The 18,748-nt window shown below is 37.4% G+C and overlaps 1 protein-coding gene across 1 annotated transcript in view; it reads right to left on the bottom strand.

The window, feature by feature from the left end:
- Positions 1 to 18,748, bottom strand: part of DIAPH3 (diaphanous related formin 3) — a 566,408-nt gene that overhangs the window by 355,996 nt on the left and 191,664 nt on the right. The window contains exons 10-14 of the mRNA XM_040267149.1: positions 13,367 to 13,477; positions 12,962 to 13,080; positions 12,028 to 12,144; positions 5,983 to 6,101; positions 3,284 to 3,348 (exon numbers count right to left, since the gene is read on the bottom strand). Of these exons, the coding sequence (XP_040123083.1) occupies positions 3,284 to 3,348; positions 5,983 to 6,101; positions 12,028 to 12,144; positions 12,962 to 13,080; positions 13,367 to 13,477 (531 nt within the window). The remainder of the gene's footprint in view (positions 1 to 3,283; positions 3,349 to 5,982; positions 6,102 to 12,027; positions 12,145 to 12,961; positions 13,081 to 13,366; positions 13,478 to 18,748) is intronic.

Genomic DNA, 18,748 nt, shown 5'->3' with positions numbered 1-18,748 from the left:
CCCCCCCCCCCCCCCCCGCCCCGCCCCCCCGCCCCCCCCCCCCCCCGGGGGGGGGGGATACATATATATAAACAGAATCAAAAATCAGCATCTGACTGAACAGAGGAAATGAGCGAAGGGACTATAACTAAGATAACTATGTTGTTCTGTTGCTTTGCAAGCTGGCAAAAAAAGGATTATAATTTGAGGGAATGACATTTTTAGAGACAAGAATGAAGAATTTGGTTTTGAAGATGCTAAGCTTGATATAAGAAATTCAAAATAAACATACTTGTGCCTCCTCCTCAGACAGTCGCCTTGCTGCCTCCCACTACCCATCAGGGCTCACATTAGCCATCACTTCCCAGGGCAAGTGGTCCCTGGCCACCCGAGATCCTTCCCACAGGCTTACACACCACACAGGGTTTTCCTAAAACAATTATCATCTTGTATTATAAAACTATCAAAATGTACTATCATACACCTCAGTAATGCTCACCAACCTGGAAGCTCACTAATAATGAGGGTTTTTCTGCTTTATTCATCACCTTTCCAAAAGCTTTATATTTAGAAATTAAACTCATTTGTTGAGTGAAATCATCAGCCAATTCCTGTCAAACTTTCCTTTTTATGTTGAATAACCATGTCAATATCATAAAGGTCCTCAATCTCCCAGTCTCAAAAATCTCTCTGAGGTCATTTTCTCTATTCTCCTCTTTATGACTGCTCAGTCGATGTTTACTGCTGCTTAGCAAGAAATAGGAAACTAAATTCTTATGAGACTAAGAATGAAGAAACCTTTCTCATAACATCAATATGTACACTGTCCTGTCTTAGGTCTTAGAATAAGATACAGAAGGAAAAAGAATTATTTCTAGGAACAAAAATAAAACTATCAAAACAACCAGTATCATAGTTAATACACTCAAAGAAAGCTTACTAAATTAATTTTACCATACTGAGAGTATCTGTATTACTTACAAGAGAGATAAATTTCTACATCCTCCCCTATAAAAGGATCAAACGAAATATAAACTTTGCTTTAGCATTTTTATAATATCCATAGTCAAATCACAGTAGCCTTGAGGATAAAATGAATCTCCATTAAAGACGCACTTTACAAAAACTGAAATGATAGGCTTCCTCTCCAAAAGGAGTCAGCAGAGCAATCTTACGCTTACAAAATTACATGCAAAAATGTCAAGAAACACAGTTAAGGTTGAGGCTCTACTTAATTTCATTCCCTCCAGTAAGTGAATCTATACAGGAAGGTTGATAACTCAATATTCTCTATGTACTTTCTGACATTTCTAGTCTTCATTTTTCAAACTTATGCATTAAAATAAAGAATGTGTCTAGCAATCATGATAGCTTCCTGCCTAAAGCAAAGTATTTACATGTGTCCTTATAAAGCTATCAGAAAAAATTCTTGCTGACACATACAAAATGGTATGGCAATAGAAATCTTTTATGGAGTGAACAATATTTTCTGAATATACCTAAGACACATAACTGCTGACTAAAAGGAGACAACTAACCTTGAACAAGGTCTTTCTTCTATTTACATTGAAAGCTTACAATTTTAAAACAGTGTTTTAAGAAAGTTATCATATTCAAACACTGTATACCCCCCCCAAAAAAAATTATAAAAGCCAATTTAAACTATCTGAGATTCATTCAAACTAAGTAACTTGGAAGCGTGCTACTCCTTTCCTAAAGTGAGTGGAAGTATTATTTACTGAGCTTGGAATACAGAGCCAGTGGGTGAGAGGTCACCATACAATGCAAACATCTATCAACTAGAACACTTATGACACATAATTTAAAGTATCTATTACTTTGTTTCTTCCATTAACTAAGTCACTTTGCAAAAATGGCCATGTTAATAGCCTCAGCTGTAATCTGAGCCTGCAGCCAAAGGCCTGGGAGATAATATTCTCTAAGTATTTGGCGAAACAAAGGACTTCTTCGACAGGGCACTTACAAAGTTCTCCATGTGAAAGTTAAAGTCAATTAGTCATGTACAACTCTTTGCAATCCCGTGGACTATACAGTCCATGGAATTCTCTAGGCCAGAATACTGGAGTGGGTAGCCTTTTGCTTCTCCAGGAGATCTTCCCAACCCAGGGATGGAACTCAGGTCTCACACAATGTAGGCAGCTTCTTTACCAGCTGAGCCACAAGGGAAGCCCAAGAATACTGGAGTGGGTAGCTTATCCCTTCTTCAGTGGATCTTCCTGACCGAGGAACTGAACTGGCCTCTCCTGCACTGCAGGGGGATTCTTTACCAACTGAGCTATTAGAGAAGCCCTAAGAGCTTCTAAAAAGTCTTTTAAAAATGTACAGTTCTGTTAAGGTGCATTTAGGGCTTGACACATCAAAAACGTAGACTCACTGGCATTGTGCCTAACTCAGTCTAAATGTTTCTTGAGTGAAATGTTCATTGAGGTAGTGATAGCAGTTACTACCATGATTCCTCCAATGAAAGGAACGAGCCCCAAGAATTCAAATCAGAGTAAACTACTTAAAATGTGAAGAATCCAACAACAAAAGATAATAAAATTTTAAAATAAAATTTTAAGATCAGAGAACAAGTGTAATAAGTACCCACTAAGTAGAGACAAAAGCATAATACACTAACTTAAAGAAAAGTGGGGGATGGCTGGACGGTCAACAACACTCCTGGGACAGAAACACATGCAACTGCTGACATCCAATACTGATGACCTACGAAGAAGACAACTTTAAATGGTTCTGCTCAGTCTTATGAAGCAACTTTAATCGAAACCAAAACCAAGTTAAACTTTCCCTTAAAATTTTTAGATATAATTTCAATCTTATGGGCCTAAATTATCTGAGGCCTTGAGAAATACTCCAACCTTAAAATTCTGATTCTATATACTGTCAATCATTCATTTATTCACTCATTCAAAAAATATGTTTAGTTTTCAGTCCAGGAATTGTTTTAGGTGCCACGATAGTGAATAAAGCTAACAAAAATCCTTCATAAACTTTATTACAGAGGGAGAAACAGACAAGACATTTGCATATACTCACACAGATACACAAATGATGTAGCATGTCAAATGGTGATAAAACCAGCAGAAAAACAAGGACAGAAGCATAGGGAGGGTCAGAGTTGGGAGTAAGGAGTTTAAATGTTTAAATAGGAAATCCTCAGAGGATGGCATTTGTGCAAACACCCAAAGGAAATAAGGAAACTGGAAGAACACAGAGTCCCTGAGGCAGAAATATAGCTGCAGGAGCCCCCCTGTAGTCTTGCAAAGTTAGTCAAACTACTTACTTTCTTGTTAAGTTCTGATGCTTTCTCTTCAAACCCTTCTAGTTTTGCTTCATCTATGCAAATATCTAAAATTGCAATGACAACATTTTTCTTAAATTCACTGTTACTTTAAAAGTTTACAAAGAAAAAAAATCACAGAGAAAAATTAGAAATAATGTCAGTAATAAACAAAATGGAGAAATATATAATTTTGGAATGGAGAATCACTTTCTAAGCATGATACCAAGGTCATAAAATATAAGAGGAAAGATAAACCCAACTATAATTTTAACCTTTTGTTAAGCAAAAGGAAGAGAGTTCAACTGTACATATAATACCAAAGGTTGCTATCCTCAGCTCATATTTTGAAGGAAAACGAGAAGATGATAGCCAATACAAATGGGGAAAATGTACAATAGCAATAAGCATAAAATTAGGAATAAAAATCTAAAAATTGATGTCATAAGAATAGATAATTGAATTTTCCTAATAATATGAAAAATATTAAAATATTTAATTAGAAATAAGCAAAGATTAAATAATCCCTAATGCCAAGTACTGGAGATAGCATGGGGAACCCAACTCTCCTAAAAGCAGTTGGAAGTATAATTAAGGAACTTTGCTAATAAGAAACTATGCAATATGTACAAAAACTTAAATACTTTCTTTCACCCAGTAATTCTATTTCTAGGACTTTGCTTTTAATATTCATTAAAATACTGTTAGCAAAAAACTGCAAATAACTTAAATATCCACTAATAATAGATTAAAAAGCTCTGATAGGAATCCACCTGACAGAATACTTCACAGAAGTAATTCATATGGATGCCTCATGATGTACTATATCCCTTCTTTTTTAATGAAAGTAATAATGAACATTGTTTAATAAAACATACTACAAAACAACTTACGAGAAGCAAGAATCAACCAAATCACTACATCCAAAACTAGTCCTGCTACCTAAGTGGGACCACTCAGCTCTTCCTATATTAGATTACTTTGGTGATTAGCTTCTTAACTCTAAATACAGCGTGTACACAATTATTTCTTGATTTAACTATGTAGGGCATTATGGATAACTTCCTAAAAAAACACTTTCCTGTATAATCCCAATTCTCTATAATTTTTTGTTCATTTGGCTGGCTCTGTAGCACTAAATTAATACTTAATCTTCTGATTCCTGTTGCACAGACAGCATGTCTTGAATCCCACCTTAATATGTTATCTGTGCCCTATTACTTTCCAACAGCTGTCTCCCATCTAAGCATGTTAACACAGTGACACTCTCTTCTATATTTAAGTCTTCGGTATTGTGTCTGTAAGTTTATTTGAAACACTTATAATCAATAAACAATAAATTTATTTAACTATGTAACTAATTTCACTTATATAGCCAAGAAGTATTCAAAGATTTTATTTCCTTCTCAAGAATTCAATGTCAAAACCTCTCACCTACTCAAGAAAAATATTCCTAATGTCCAGGCAGAAAAAACTTTCTCTTCAGACACTATTCAAAATCATTCCATATTTTAGTTTGCTACCTATTTAGAGAATATTTTCCTTTATTTCTATGTCCCTCCTACCCCCAGGAACTTCTAATTTCTTCTCTCTTAGGGAGAGAAACAAGTATTTGCTTTATCAGTGTCATTAGTATTATCTACTACTTTCTCATTCTATACATCTCACACTTCTTCCTGAACTCAAATATTTTATGAGAAAAAAAAAACAACTTCATGCAAATAATACTCTTTAAATATTAAATCAAGATTTGACATATGGTAACTTCTTAAACATTAGTTACCATGTGGAATCACATATCATTTCAAAGACTGTTTTGCACTCTGTTACTTTTAAATCATTTAGACACATCAAGCCCTGATCATCTGGAAAAGAGTGGTTTACAGAGTCATACAGATCCTTCAAATGGTGATACATCTCATCATACAATGTCAAAATAATCATATAGGGTAATATCACCACTAATCTCATCAGAAAAAAATTTAGCACTGCAAAGCTGTCAAGATGACAGTAGCAAATACAAGTTTTCCAAACTCAAATTTTTATGTAAATGCTTGGATTTTATCACTGGTAACAGTCTATCATCTTCATTTCATTTTTAGGAAAGTGTGTGCCAAACACTCACATCTAAGTAGCCACAATTTGTATAACAATCATTTTTTTCAAGGATAAAAAAAAAGGCAGGCATCTCAGCTGGCAACTCAGACAATTACACAAGTACTTCCCTGTGGACTCTGGTTTGCAGCACAAGTGACTCACATATACAATATATTGAATTTTGAATGTTTCACACAGAATATATTCACACAGTATACATTCACACAGTATACACAAAGGTAAATGTCTAATAAAATTATTATTTTTTACTTCTTTATCAAGGACATTCTTGAGTAAATAATAGCAGTTTCATTTCATTTCTTTTGTTTTACCAAAGAACCCCAGGGCTACTGGAGTTTGGTGCCACTGCCTTGCTTCACAACAACGTGCCAGCAGTTTTCTCAATATTGTTCTGCAAATATCAAGACAGTGAAAAAGGCAAATAATGTTTCAGTACTATTGTGAAAATAGATTTGACTAGTAGGACCTTCTGAAAGGATATCCAGGACCCTCCAGAGTCCACGTTGCAAGAAACAACACTCTAGCACTAAGCCATGGGTCAGGGACAGAAAATATTTCCATTTAAATAACAGAGACACACTCACCAACAAACTGACTTAAATCTAAATCTAGTCTTTTTCGATATGTGAAGTCTGGATCCATCCCATCTCTATGCAGTACAATCTGAGATACACACTCATCAATTAATTTGAAGTACCGTTGCCTAGAACCAAGGAAAAGAATAAAGGTACACTCAATTTATCAGTGTAACTTTACATCAAAACAAAGCTATTTCATTCAGTAGCTTGATTTCCAGTTCAATAATATACTACTGCACAGTTTTAACAGTTGATATGATAGACTTAACATGTAAGTGAGAGTAAATACAAATGTCACTTTCCTTCTAATTATTTTAACACATTAATGTTTTCATAATCTTTTAGTTATAAATACAGTGTGCATTAGAGATCATTTTCTTATGAAAGTCAGAACCTTGACTTAATTAGTAGGCAGTGAAAAAGAGAATATTCAAATGAAGTGATACTGATACATGCTTAAACAGAGTCCTCTGCAGAGATCATCAGCCTATCACTATACTGTACTAAAAGGATTACCATTAACTCATTTTATTTTACAAATCAGAAGACAGATTTTATAAAAAATTATCTGGAAGGTTCTTAAAACCATACAGTTCACTGTTTTTACAATTTTGGGAATACTGTGAATTATAAACAGTTATCAAAAGAATATTTTTTACTTAAAAGAAAGCTAAAAAAAATTCAGTTTAACAATTTTTCTCCAAAGTATAAATTTAATTAAAATCCTCAAGCAGGCTTCATTTATAACTACAATACAGTAAGTTCAGTCCACCTATATGAGTAACAAAGAACATCCTTTGAAACAACTCAAGCCAACAAATGCAAAAAAGTATCCAGAAGATTCTACAAACAAAACCAAACTACAGTTATGGGCAGGGGCAGGGGACACAGGCCTCCATCCCAACCGCCCAGGAAGACTTACTTCTTCTCAGTGACATTTTGCACAGTTTTTCCTCTCCACCTCCTTCTCACTATCAGCCTTCCATCCCTATAAGCTATGACCTGCTACTCTGGACCTACTTACTTACACCCAATAAACCATTCATTACACTGAATAAGGAGAAGGCAATGGCAACCCACTCCAGTACTCTTGCCTGGAAGATCCCATGGACGGAGGAGCCTGGTAGGCTGCAGTCCATGGGATCCCTAGGAGTCAGACATGACTAAGCGACTTCACTTTCACTTTCATGCATTGGAGAAGGAAATGGCAACCCACTCCAGTATTCTTGCCTGGAGAATCCCAGGGACGGAGGAGCCTGGTGGGCTGCCATCTATGGGGTCGCACAGAGTCAGACATGACTGAAGCAACTTAGCAGCAGCACACTGAATAAAATAAACTACAGTTCAACATTAGCAAATAAGAAAATGTTCATTAACTGTCATAGTGTTTAACAGTATTCAAGAGAGTATTCTTAGCTACAGATCTAGGCAAGAAAGCATAATCATTGCTTTCCTCAATTTTCTCAACTTCTTTCAAAGAAATAATCTCCTAGCTAATATCTTAGCTATAATAACCACATTTACACTTGAGGTATTAATATATAAATTGCACATATTTCTATTACATTTAAAAATTGAGATGACACATTCTGTCCCCTTTTTACTCTTATTTAATGTTATCTTGTTGTTTTAATAAAACATTTCTTAACACAAGTTATTTTGTGTCATTTTTTTAAAACCATAATTTCATTAAATGCTTTCTCAGTTTCACCATTCTAAATTATGAGCTCATTTATAATGCAGATGAAAACTAATGCAGAAACTCTTTCAGCAAGGCAACACAAGTAAAGAACAATATACTTATGGATTCCATAAACGTAAATCTAGAAAATAATCTCGATGTGCGATATCAGTAAGGTAGTGAATATGTCAGAGGAATATGTAAACAACCTAATTAAGGAATAAATATAAATGTCATTACTTCACTAACAAAATGTCATTTTTGTTGGAGAATATTTTGAAGTCACCTTCACTTTCTCTGCAGTTTTTTTACCAAAATCAGAAATTATCTCCATGCACATTCAACTCACACACTATTTTGCACACAATAAGCCATCAATAATTTGCTACAGAATTGAATTTGATCTTCTATTCACCTTCCAATTATCTTGCTGCATTTGATTTTTCATGGGGCCTTTGCTGTATATTTTCCAACTGAGTTCCATTTCTGTAAAATTTCTTTTTGTCCCCAAAGCAAAAGTGAGCAAAAATTTAAATTCATAGATTGAATTCTTTTAAGTGAGAATATTTTGCGGTCTACAATGAAAAATAACTTAAAGCTTTAAAAATTTTATTAATTATCAATATTAATTATAAATGTTCAAGTGAAAATGTCCAGAAAACTGAAGACTTCTGAAAGGTAAAATCCAGGTCCATCTGAGATAGCAAAACCAAAACTATTGAAGAGGTAAACCCGAAAGAACAAGGTACATAGGACTGCACAACACAAAGTAAAATTTACTGTATGTGAACGAAAAGGTAAATAACAAAAAAGATTTTAAAGAATATATAGCAAAAGTATTATGTAAATGACCATAATGCTGACTCCATCCTGTAATAAATATATTCCCACTATAAGAATAAACAACCTAGGGGGTGGGATGGGGAGGGAGATTCAAAAGGGAGGGGGTATATGTACACCTATGGCTGACTCTTGTTGAGGTTTAACGGAAAACAACAAAATTCTATAAAGCAATTATCCTTTAATTATAAAATAATTTTTAAAAGAAGAATAAACAACAGCAAACAGTAATAAATAAGTGAGAATTTTGGTCCATGGGAAAGAACCAATGGGATCTTTACTAAACAATCACAGGAAGAACTCTGCCTTCATAGCAACCACATCTGAAATAAATACCAAGGGCCTTGGGCTGAAAGAGGTAAGGAAGAAGGGAACACAGATGATTATCAAACCTCAAAGGTGATACTGAAAAACTGAGCAGAGGGGAACTTCTATGGCTCACTAATATCACTTTGATAATGCTACTATGACAGAGCACAGGGAGGGCAGCCCTTAGCATGGAGCCATTGCTGGGCAACACTACTCTGCCCATTACCTGGCAACAGATACCACTCAGTCCTTGGTCGGTGCTACAGCAGGCCCCGCCCACAGGCGACCACCTGTCAGGAAGCCACGGTGGGTGGGGGGTGGGGTGGTCAACCAAGAGTGGGGCACGGCCATGAGGGGGAGTCAGGGAAGAGCAGACCCTGGCCTCCGCCAGGGGCCCTCCGGCCCATTCCCTGGCCTGGGACCAGCGGGTGAGCTGGGCACACAGGGAGGAGGCCAGAGGTGTGTCACAGAGGCTGCGGCCGGAGCCTTCCCCATGGCCACCCATGAGCTGGGAACCACTATGCAACCTCGGTCTCCGTGAGCAGAGAGCGGTGGCCGTCTGCCTGGGCTGCGGCCTGTGGGCCCTGCCTCCTGCCCGCTTTTGGGCCAGTTGGGTCCTGGGCGCCGGGCTCCTCAGTGATGACGGCTGGACAGAGGCTGGGAACCTGGCCCTGAGGGAGCCGCCAGCCGAGGTGGCCTCCTCTTGGCCAGGACCTGGGCTTTGGAGGGTGAGAGCTGTGCCCTGGGACTTGGTGCTTTGCTGTCAGGACAGAGAAGAACATCTGTTTGGTAGAGATTTACAGGAACATCGTCACCTGACTGTGACCTGACTTCAAGAACAAGGATTTCACACCAGGAAGTCTGTACCAACTAACCACACCCCTCTCCACCTTTCCTGTAAAAGGGCTTTGTTGAAAGCTTTGGGGGAATTTGAGATTTTTAAAGCATGAGCTACCCATTTTCTTGCCTGGCTCTGCAGTAAACATTTCTCTGTTTCAAACACCAATGTCTTAGTGTTGTTTGGTCTCACTATGAGTCAGGCACGCAGACTTGTATTTTCAGTAACACTATAATGTAATATTTCTCTAGACAGTTGAGTCTACTAAAGTGATAGGCTTGCCTGAGCATGCCCAACAAGAGTTGTGCTTTTTAATCTGTTCTGAGGTTTAAAAACCACATGTGCCCTGGAGCACAGATATAAGGGACTAGGATCCTAAGTAAGAAATAACCTCCTTTGCAGCACTGTGCGTGTGCACTAAGTCGCCTCAGGGGTTGTCCAGCTCTTTGCGACCCTGTGAAGTGTAGCCTGCCAGGCTCCCATCCATGGAATTCTCCAGCCAAGAATATTGAGGTGGGTTGCCGAACCCTCCTCCAAGGGATCTTCCCAACCGAGGGATCAAACCCACGATTTGTGAGGCTCCTGCATTGCTGGCAGATTCTTTACCACTAAGCCACCATTTCTACACTATAGACACATTCAGACCTTCAAAAGCAATGAACAGTTTTAAATTCTTGGAAAATACAGAGATCAAGAAAAGGATGGGGTTACTTTAGAAGGAGTAAAAGTTTCAAGTTTACTTTTAAATTCTCAGCAGAGTACAATGTTACAATTAGGGCACCTAAGAAATGGCAACCCACTCCAGTACTCTTGCCTAGAGAATTCCATGGACAGAGGAGCCTGGTGGGCTGCTGTCCATGGGGTCGCACAGAGTTGGACACAACTGAAGCAACTTAGCATGCATTGGAGAAGGAAATGGCAACCCACTCCAGTATTCTTGCCTGCAGAATCCCAGGGACAGGGGAGCCTGGTAGGCTGCCATCTATGGGGTCGCACAGAGTCGGACACGACTGAAGCGACTTAGCAGCAGCATGATTCTCAAAACTCTTATTTAATCAAGTATTAGTATTTTTTATCTAGCATTTATAAAGTGGTTCAATAAACTGTCTTATTTTAATAAAATATGAGAAACAAGCAAATGAAGCCTCAAACAGGTTCCTGACTCATATTTTAGAAGATCTTTGGATTTGCCAGTTCTACAAAGGAATGAGGTAGGGCAGGTGGTCATACTCATTTCAACCTAAAGTTTTACCATGTTTAGATTTCTGTTCACTTGTTAGGTACATCAAAAACCTAAATTACTCCCTCTGACATCACCCAGAGGATACAGCCCGAATGAAACTAACAACTCCTACTTGAAGTCAGAGTAAGAAAAGACATACTATCCACAGTATTTGAGAAAAAAATTTCAGCAAAGTTAAAGGTGGCCAAAATGGTTCATACTCAAAAGATCTTAGCTTCGTTCATAAGACAGTAATAAAAAAGGAAGGAGGGCACAGAGAGTGTTTATTGAGCACACACCGTATCTGGCTAGGAGTCTCACTCGAGTTGCCATTGCAATCTCCTTCACAATAGAGCAGCCTCAGTGCTGCTATCCCCGTATAACCACAGATGGTGGTGCGCACTCACTCAGTCGTGTCTGACTCTTTGTGACCCCATGGACAGGTATGGAGCCTGCTAAGCTCCTCTGACCATGGAGTTTTCCAAGCAAGATACTGGAGTGGGTTGCCATTTCCTATGCCAGGATCAAACCATGGATCAAACCTACATCTCTTGAGTCTCCTGCGTTGACAGGTGGATTCTTTACCACTGAACCACCTGGGAAACCCATGTAACTACAGGCAGATATGGATAACAGTTAATTTCTTTAAAAATCTGTTGAGCTCAAGATGTCTAAGGTATAATCAAATGACTTCAAAAGTTATTGGTCTAGCTTTCCAATACATTAGCAACATTAAACATCACTGTACTATTAAGGAACTTTCTAGCTACTTAAACACTAATAAAATTGATGTTTTAGTATCTTTTTTATAACTTATGAAAAGAAACTTATCAACACCATTCCTACTGCCTAAGGACTAACCAGAAAATATTATACATCATGCAATAAATTAGTAATAAGTAAATTTGTTGCTAGTTCTTATTTTTATTCAGATGAAAAGTTGTAACCAAGAATGTGCTAGAGCTTAAACAGTAATAGTAGTATCATTTTATACCATCATCTATCTAAATATATGCCCATAGGAAACACTGTATACTATGAATTAATACTATTAAAGAAAGAAGTCTTAAAAATATGTGCATGCTCAAATCAAACAGGTGGTGAATTTCACAATATAATTTTATTAGTGAAAGAAAATATTAGAATATAGTTTCCTCTTACCTTATAAAATAATCATTTCGAATCAGCAAAAGATGCTGCAGAATTGAAATGAAATATCCCTCTGCTCTGGTTTCCTTAACTGTGTTCCACACCATGTTGTAAAGATCATTCGCTTCAGTAAATTGATTAAGGAATATGTGGATTTGTTTATCCTCTACACCAAGTAACTGCAGTCATGTGACACAGCATCTGCTCTGTAAGGCCTCAAAAGATTACTGTCTTCCTCTAAAACAGGGACCGTACAGACTAAGCATAAAATACATGCAGTTAGGTATGAGAGTAGAGGGAAACTGTACAAAGGACAGTTTCACCTGATACTTTCTGGCTTCTCCTCCACAGTCGACTCCAACCAACCTTACTCTCTTGAGCCAAGACGCTCTGGCAGAAAGTGGCGGAGAGCTGGTCACGAAGGCTGCACTGGGTTCTGGGGCAGCTGTGACCAAGAGAGCTGGTGCCAGGCATTACCTACCGTGGCACTCCCCCGTGGAAGACAGAGATGTGGCTCATTTCTGGACAAACACAGACATCTGCAGATGCACAGAGCCAGCAAAGGCCCAATTAGAAAATACACGCAAGGTACAGGGCAGAAATAACCAGCAGGCTAAGGGGCCTCCTCCTAAGGCAGGAAAGCACTGGGCAGGGGGCCTCCAAGCAGAAAGAACAGACTGCACAGGCACACATTAAGAGGCCTGTAGTATCCAGATTTAAGGTGCCACATTCATTTATATAAGCATGTTTTCATAAAAACACATACAAAGTAATAAAAAGGTTTATACAAACATCCCTCTGATTCAATAAAGTTTTGATTTTATAGCGTTTACCTAGAAATGGCTTCAGAAGTTTAATATTTTAGGGTTAGGGGCTGACTGTTTAAGATTTAGCAGTAATATTAGTAATTAATACATATTTGATTGGACATCACACAAAAGGATATTCAAATTCAGCTCTAATATCTTCGAGGCGATGGGAGAACTCCATCAAATCTTCTTCCTTATGCTCATCAAAGACTTTAAGTTGGATATCCAAGCCATCATTCTTAATATGTTTTAAATTCTACAGATATTAAATAGAAATTATGAGGAACTGTTTGGTTTTAATAATGCAAAAAATTAATGAAAAATATAAACAATAAATGAACCACTCAACTTGATTTATAGCATTCAAAGACTTAAAGTGTTAACTAATATTCAAAACTTATCATCTGTATTTTAAAAATAGATTTTATACTCAAGCCTTTTTCCCATAGATAAATTATTCTTGGAAGTAATTTATCTAAATTTCCCCCTACTCAAGTACTTCTCTAATTTAAATATTAATAAGGAGACTGCAGGGCACTTACTGGCAATATCTCTTTCAATCCACAACGCATAAATTCATTTCTGATGTGAAGCCTGAAGTCCAAGTCATCAGGAGATGTAACAAGGGCGTTGATGAGTTGCATACATGCTACCTATAATAAAGTGCACAGCAAGACTCAGACTTGGATCAGCCATTTAAAAAGGAGTGATAAGCACTGAGACTTCAAGGCTGTGTTCCAAGTATTATCAAATATCTTCCTTCACAGGTGAGTCTATTAAAACGATAATTTGAATGTAAAATACTTTAGTCAATTACAAATTATACAAGAAATATATTTTCAGAGGAGTTTTTAATTCACTCCAACCAAAAGTTAAGTTCTTGTCCAAAAATATCATTCCATGCACACAAGACATAAACTGAACACACATTAGTTGAAAAACTATAAATATCCTTAGGTAACACTTACCTAATCTAGGATAAAATAACTTCCTATTCATCAAGAGACACCCAAAGACTTTAAGTCAATAAGAATTAACTAAGGCATAAATTTAGTTAATGGGGTTGCTATAACCAAAAACTGTATTATGAACATTGCAAGGCTAATTACTGGTTTGATCCCTGGGTTGGGAAGATCCCCTGGAGAAGGAAATGGCAACCCACTCCAGTGTTCTTGCCTGGAAAATCTTATGGACAGAGGAGCCTGGTGGGCTGCAGTCCATGGGGTCGCAAAGAGTCGGGCACAACTGAGGGACTAACACTTACTTACTTACTTACTTAACTGACCAGGCACTGGTCTCTGCACTTTGACAAAAATTCAGACCTATTGTATGTAATGTTTATTAAGAAGACATAAAGAATTAACATGGCCAACTGAGCTAAAAATTAAAAATTCATATTTTCTCAACTTTTACCCTGGAACTCCAACTTTCAACTTGGATATCGTTTTTGTTTTTTTTTTTTTTAAATCACTGGCTGAATTGTATCTTTCATTATCAAGATGAGGTGAAGTCGCTCAGTCGTGTCCGACTCTTTGCAACCCCGTGGACTGTAACCTACTAGGCTTCTCCGTCCATGGGATTCTCCAGGCAAGAATATTGGAGTGGATTGCCATTTCCTTCTCCAGGGGATCATCCTGACCCAGGGATCAAACCCCGGTCTCCCGCATTGGAAGCAGACGCTTTAACCTCTGAGCCACCAGGGAAGCCCCAAAACTCTATATAATGAAAACAAAAGAGGTTGTTTCTAGGGAAGCAAAGAATTCTTCATTGTTGTTGATGGTTATTTTTCTAAGTCTGCATTCTACCAAAAGCCAACAAGAAAGACTAGCCTACTGATCAATATGTTTAACCTCATGCTGTTCTCTAAATTGTCCTTTCTCCATCCCTTAAGGCAAGGTTTATATGAATTTAAAATGCCATTTTGGGATTAAAACACCAACAGGGGTCTGAGTTCCAGCTGGTTGAAATATATTGTAATTGTTCTATTTGATATCTAAACACTAAAATCTGGCCAGCATGCCTCTACTGTCAAAACCTGAAAGAGAGGGAAAAGAAAAATATTTAGAAAAAAAAAAGAAAAGAAAAACTTAAAACAGAGTCTACCTTTCAGTACATGTTCACTCAGCTGTAAACAGTTCATGTCAAAAAGTCAAGTTTAAAAGGCTTTCTTTGCACTTCCTTGCCAGTCATTACCCAGTACCCACAAATTTTTTTGCAGCATTATAAAAGATCTCAGACAGCATACGAATCATGTTTCTCTACGTACAGATAAATTAAATTAGCATTAGTCACCAGGTTTCCAGAAAAGATGTAAATTATAGACAACTCAAAAAAAGCAGCAAAAATAAACAACCTAAAAATTAGCAGCAAATACCACCTAGATGGAAAGTCAATATGTACAGAACAATATTAGCACAAAATTGAGGAGAAAAAAAGGGAAAGGATCATCCAAATTGCTTCCAGGAAGCATTTTAAAGGCAATTTCCCATAAAAGGAAAAATAGGAAATTGACAAACTGAAATAATGAATTTAATTCTTTAAGATCCCTTCCCAATTCTAATGGTAATTTACCATTATCACGACCCATACCCACTCTTTGATTAATTTATATCCTATAAATATATGTCTACATACAGTAAAATGTATTGATTTATTTTCTTACAGATGAAAAACTCTACAATCAAGGTAAAGACCAAAGAGTTCCTTCTAAGTTTTTAATACATATATTGAGATATTTGGACCTGTTTTACCACATGATTTCACACTGATACAGCATATAAATCAATTTCTATAGACAGCAGAAAAGGCTCAGGAACTCAAAAGGTAAAACGGCACATGTTGTCTACCCTAGTGAAGATAAGCAGGTACAATAACAAAAATTCACTCTAACAGATTTATGAGAATCCATATGAGCATATGGAGACTAATAAAAACAAGGATAGCCGAGGAACAGAACTGACTCTCAAGGATTAATCGGAAGACAGGCAGCCAGATGAAGAGACCAAGGTGTTCAAATATAAGAGTCAACATATTCAAAGCCCTGGGCCCTTCTGTTGAATCACAAGGAATTCAGATTTTCTGAGCAGTCTGTAAAGGTAGGAAGTGGGCGTGCAGGGGAAGGACTCATTAAAGACAAGGCCAGACAGATGAAGCACAGCCTCCTAGGCCAAATCAGAGAGTGCTGGTTCAGCTGGAAATAGGGAGAATCATAAAGGATTTCGAGGAGAGGAAATAACAGAGGTAACAGATTAAGTAAAGAAGTGATCTTAGGATTCCCCTAGTGGTCCAATGGCTGAGACACAGAGCTTCCAATACAAGGGCCACAGGTTCAATCCCTGGTCATGGAACTAAGATCCCACATGCCACACAGCATGGCAAGGAAATAAAGCTATCATAGTGGTAACCTCAGTGAGCAATGAGGAGGTCTTGAATCACCTTTCTAAAACATGTGATGGCTGGGTGAACATGTGGTTGAGACCAAAGAAAAGAATTTACAAGTTCTCCCACCTTTGTTTCTCAACAAGATAGGAGGTGGGAGTATTAACAGACACATGAAATGCAAGGAGAGAAACAAATTTCACAGGAGACTAGAAAAAATTCTGTTTTTAAAAATGAAATGTACATTAAGAATCACACATTCATTTAAAAACTTAGTTACTGAATGCTAGGATATTAACAGAAACTCCAGGAAATAATGAAATTGTGATATTCATCATAAGGAATTAATCATCATGTTCTGCTTGACGTTCCAATAACACAGCATATATGCTCTCCATTAATCTGCATTAAGCATGCCATACTAACAGTTTCAAAGGCAGACAAAAGCTACCTCCCCCCAGAACTGATAACTGAAGAGGGTAAGAAACAGGAGTTTCTGCCCTCCTCCTGGGAGCATCCTAAGTGAGATAAAGGCTCTATCTTTGGGCATCAGACCCTCTCTGTTAATTAGGTTATGCATTTCATTACTTCCAAGCCTGTTAGTGATATCTACTAAGGACTTGCTGGTACTGGGGACACAACTACGAGAAGAAAAAGACAGAAATCACTACTAAAGAGAGGGAGGAGGCCAGACTGACTCCACGATTTCTGACCAGGGCAATTTAAAAGCTGACAGTCATTTATTAAGATGGAAAATAAATAAGGATAAACAGAGGAAACAGGTTTGGGAAGAAAGATCAGGAGTTCAGTTTTAGAGATGTTAAGTTGAAAATATCTATTATTGATCCTTATCCAAAGAAGTAGAAAAGGAACTTGGATATAGGAGGCCCTAGTTCAAGAAAGAGATTACCATAGCAATTGCATGTAAAAACCAAATCTCAGATGATTATCAAGAGAAGAGAAGAGAGAGAGAAGAGGTCCAAGAACTGGCTGGAACATTTCAGTTTCATCAACTTCAACTTTAGGTTTTGATTTGCAGGTTGGGAAAATGAGTTAAAGAAAAGTAGAAAGCTATAATATGGTAGAGAACAAACAAGGAGAAGCCTGAAAGGTATGGGAGGAAAGTGTGTCAACAGAGAGTAATCAACTGTGTCAAATAAGATCATTACCACTGAATTTGGCAAACTGGTGACTTAAAGAGCAGTTTCTACAGAAGGACAGAACTGCTCTTCCACATGGAAAACTCTCTCGTTCCATCAACAACCAGTACATGAAAGCATACAATTAAACTGACCCTAAAATACTCTCCTCCTTACTGCAAACGCATGTTTAAAAACACTTTATTAACACTTTATAACATTTTAGAAACACTGCTTATTGAGCTTCGGTTCAAACGAGGCTTCTAAGTAAGACATCTTTAGGTGTTAGATCATGGACTCCATTTTAATGATTTAGAAAGTAAATGCTATAAACTTAATTGTTACTCTTGCTCCAATTATCAAAAAGGAACCTTACATGAGAAAAGCTACTTTTAACACAACTTCTAGCTATAAAGACATGTCTGCACACATGCGCACAGGCCTGCCAGCTAGAATTCAGGATAGCTGAGGATTTCCTCAAGAGCAGCAACAAACTGAAAATGCACTACAAAAACTGAGACCAGCAAACCTCACACAGCCAAGGATGAGGAAAATAAGTAGCCACAACTGTAATCACAAATAGTGGGAAAAGTGTCAGCGATGACATAAACTAGAAAGGGGGACAAATAAACTGTAAGCAAAAATCGCAAAGATATTCAATAAGAGTGATAGAGCTTGTCAAAGACAATCTTACAACAAGGCAAATGATCAAAGGAAAATCATTAGAAGTAGAAAGAAGTTAAAGAGTAAGACAAAGACACACACAGGAATTAACATCACTTAATCAGCAAAGTAGTTTTCCACCCTTGAAAATGGTTTCCTCATATGTAAATACATATTACCTAAATTTCCTCTAGCACATAATTTAATGTAATGTTATTTATCACTATGTGCAAAACAAAAGGAGAAAAACATCAACATTTTATGTATCTTTAACTTTCAGTTTCAACTAACAAGTTTGAGCACAAAATTCCAGGCACACTAAGAGCTGTGATGATTAAGACCAACCACAGGCTTGTCCGAGTTTTGCCAAGGCCAACAACACAGATGCTTTCTCCAAGATGATGCCAAAGGAACTGAAAAGGTATCCAACAAACAGCAAAAGAAAGTATTCTTTAGAAAGCTCACAATGGGGCAATAGGTTCATCCTGAATATGAGGAGATGTTTTCATATGTTAAAATGATGGCTATACTACACTGAACACCTATCAGCTTCACAAGCTGAATGTAGACTGCAAACCAGCACCCGTAAAGTACGTAAGTAAAAATTCTATCAAAATCTGTGAATAGCTGCTATCTGGGCCTGGAAGAAACAGGTTATACAGCTATTCATCTTCTTAGCTCCACAGCAGAAATCACCTGTCTCTCTTTGCACAATCAAATTCCACATTTATCAAGTTAAACTGA

The sequence above is a fragment of the Oryx dammah genome, unplaced genomic scaffold (genome assembly GCF_014754425.2).
Source record: "Oryx dammah isolate SB20612 unplaced genomic scaffold, SCBI_Odam_1.1 HiC_scaffold_24, whole genome shotgun sequence".
In the NCBI taxonomy this organism is placed as follows: Eukaryota; Metazoa; Chordata; class Mammalia; order Artiodactyla; family Bovidae; genus Oryx; species Oryx dammah.
This window is presented reverse-complemented; position numbering and strand designations above follow the sequence as displayed.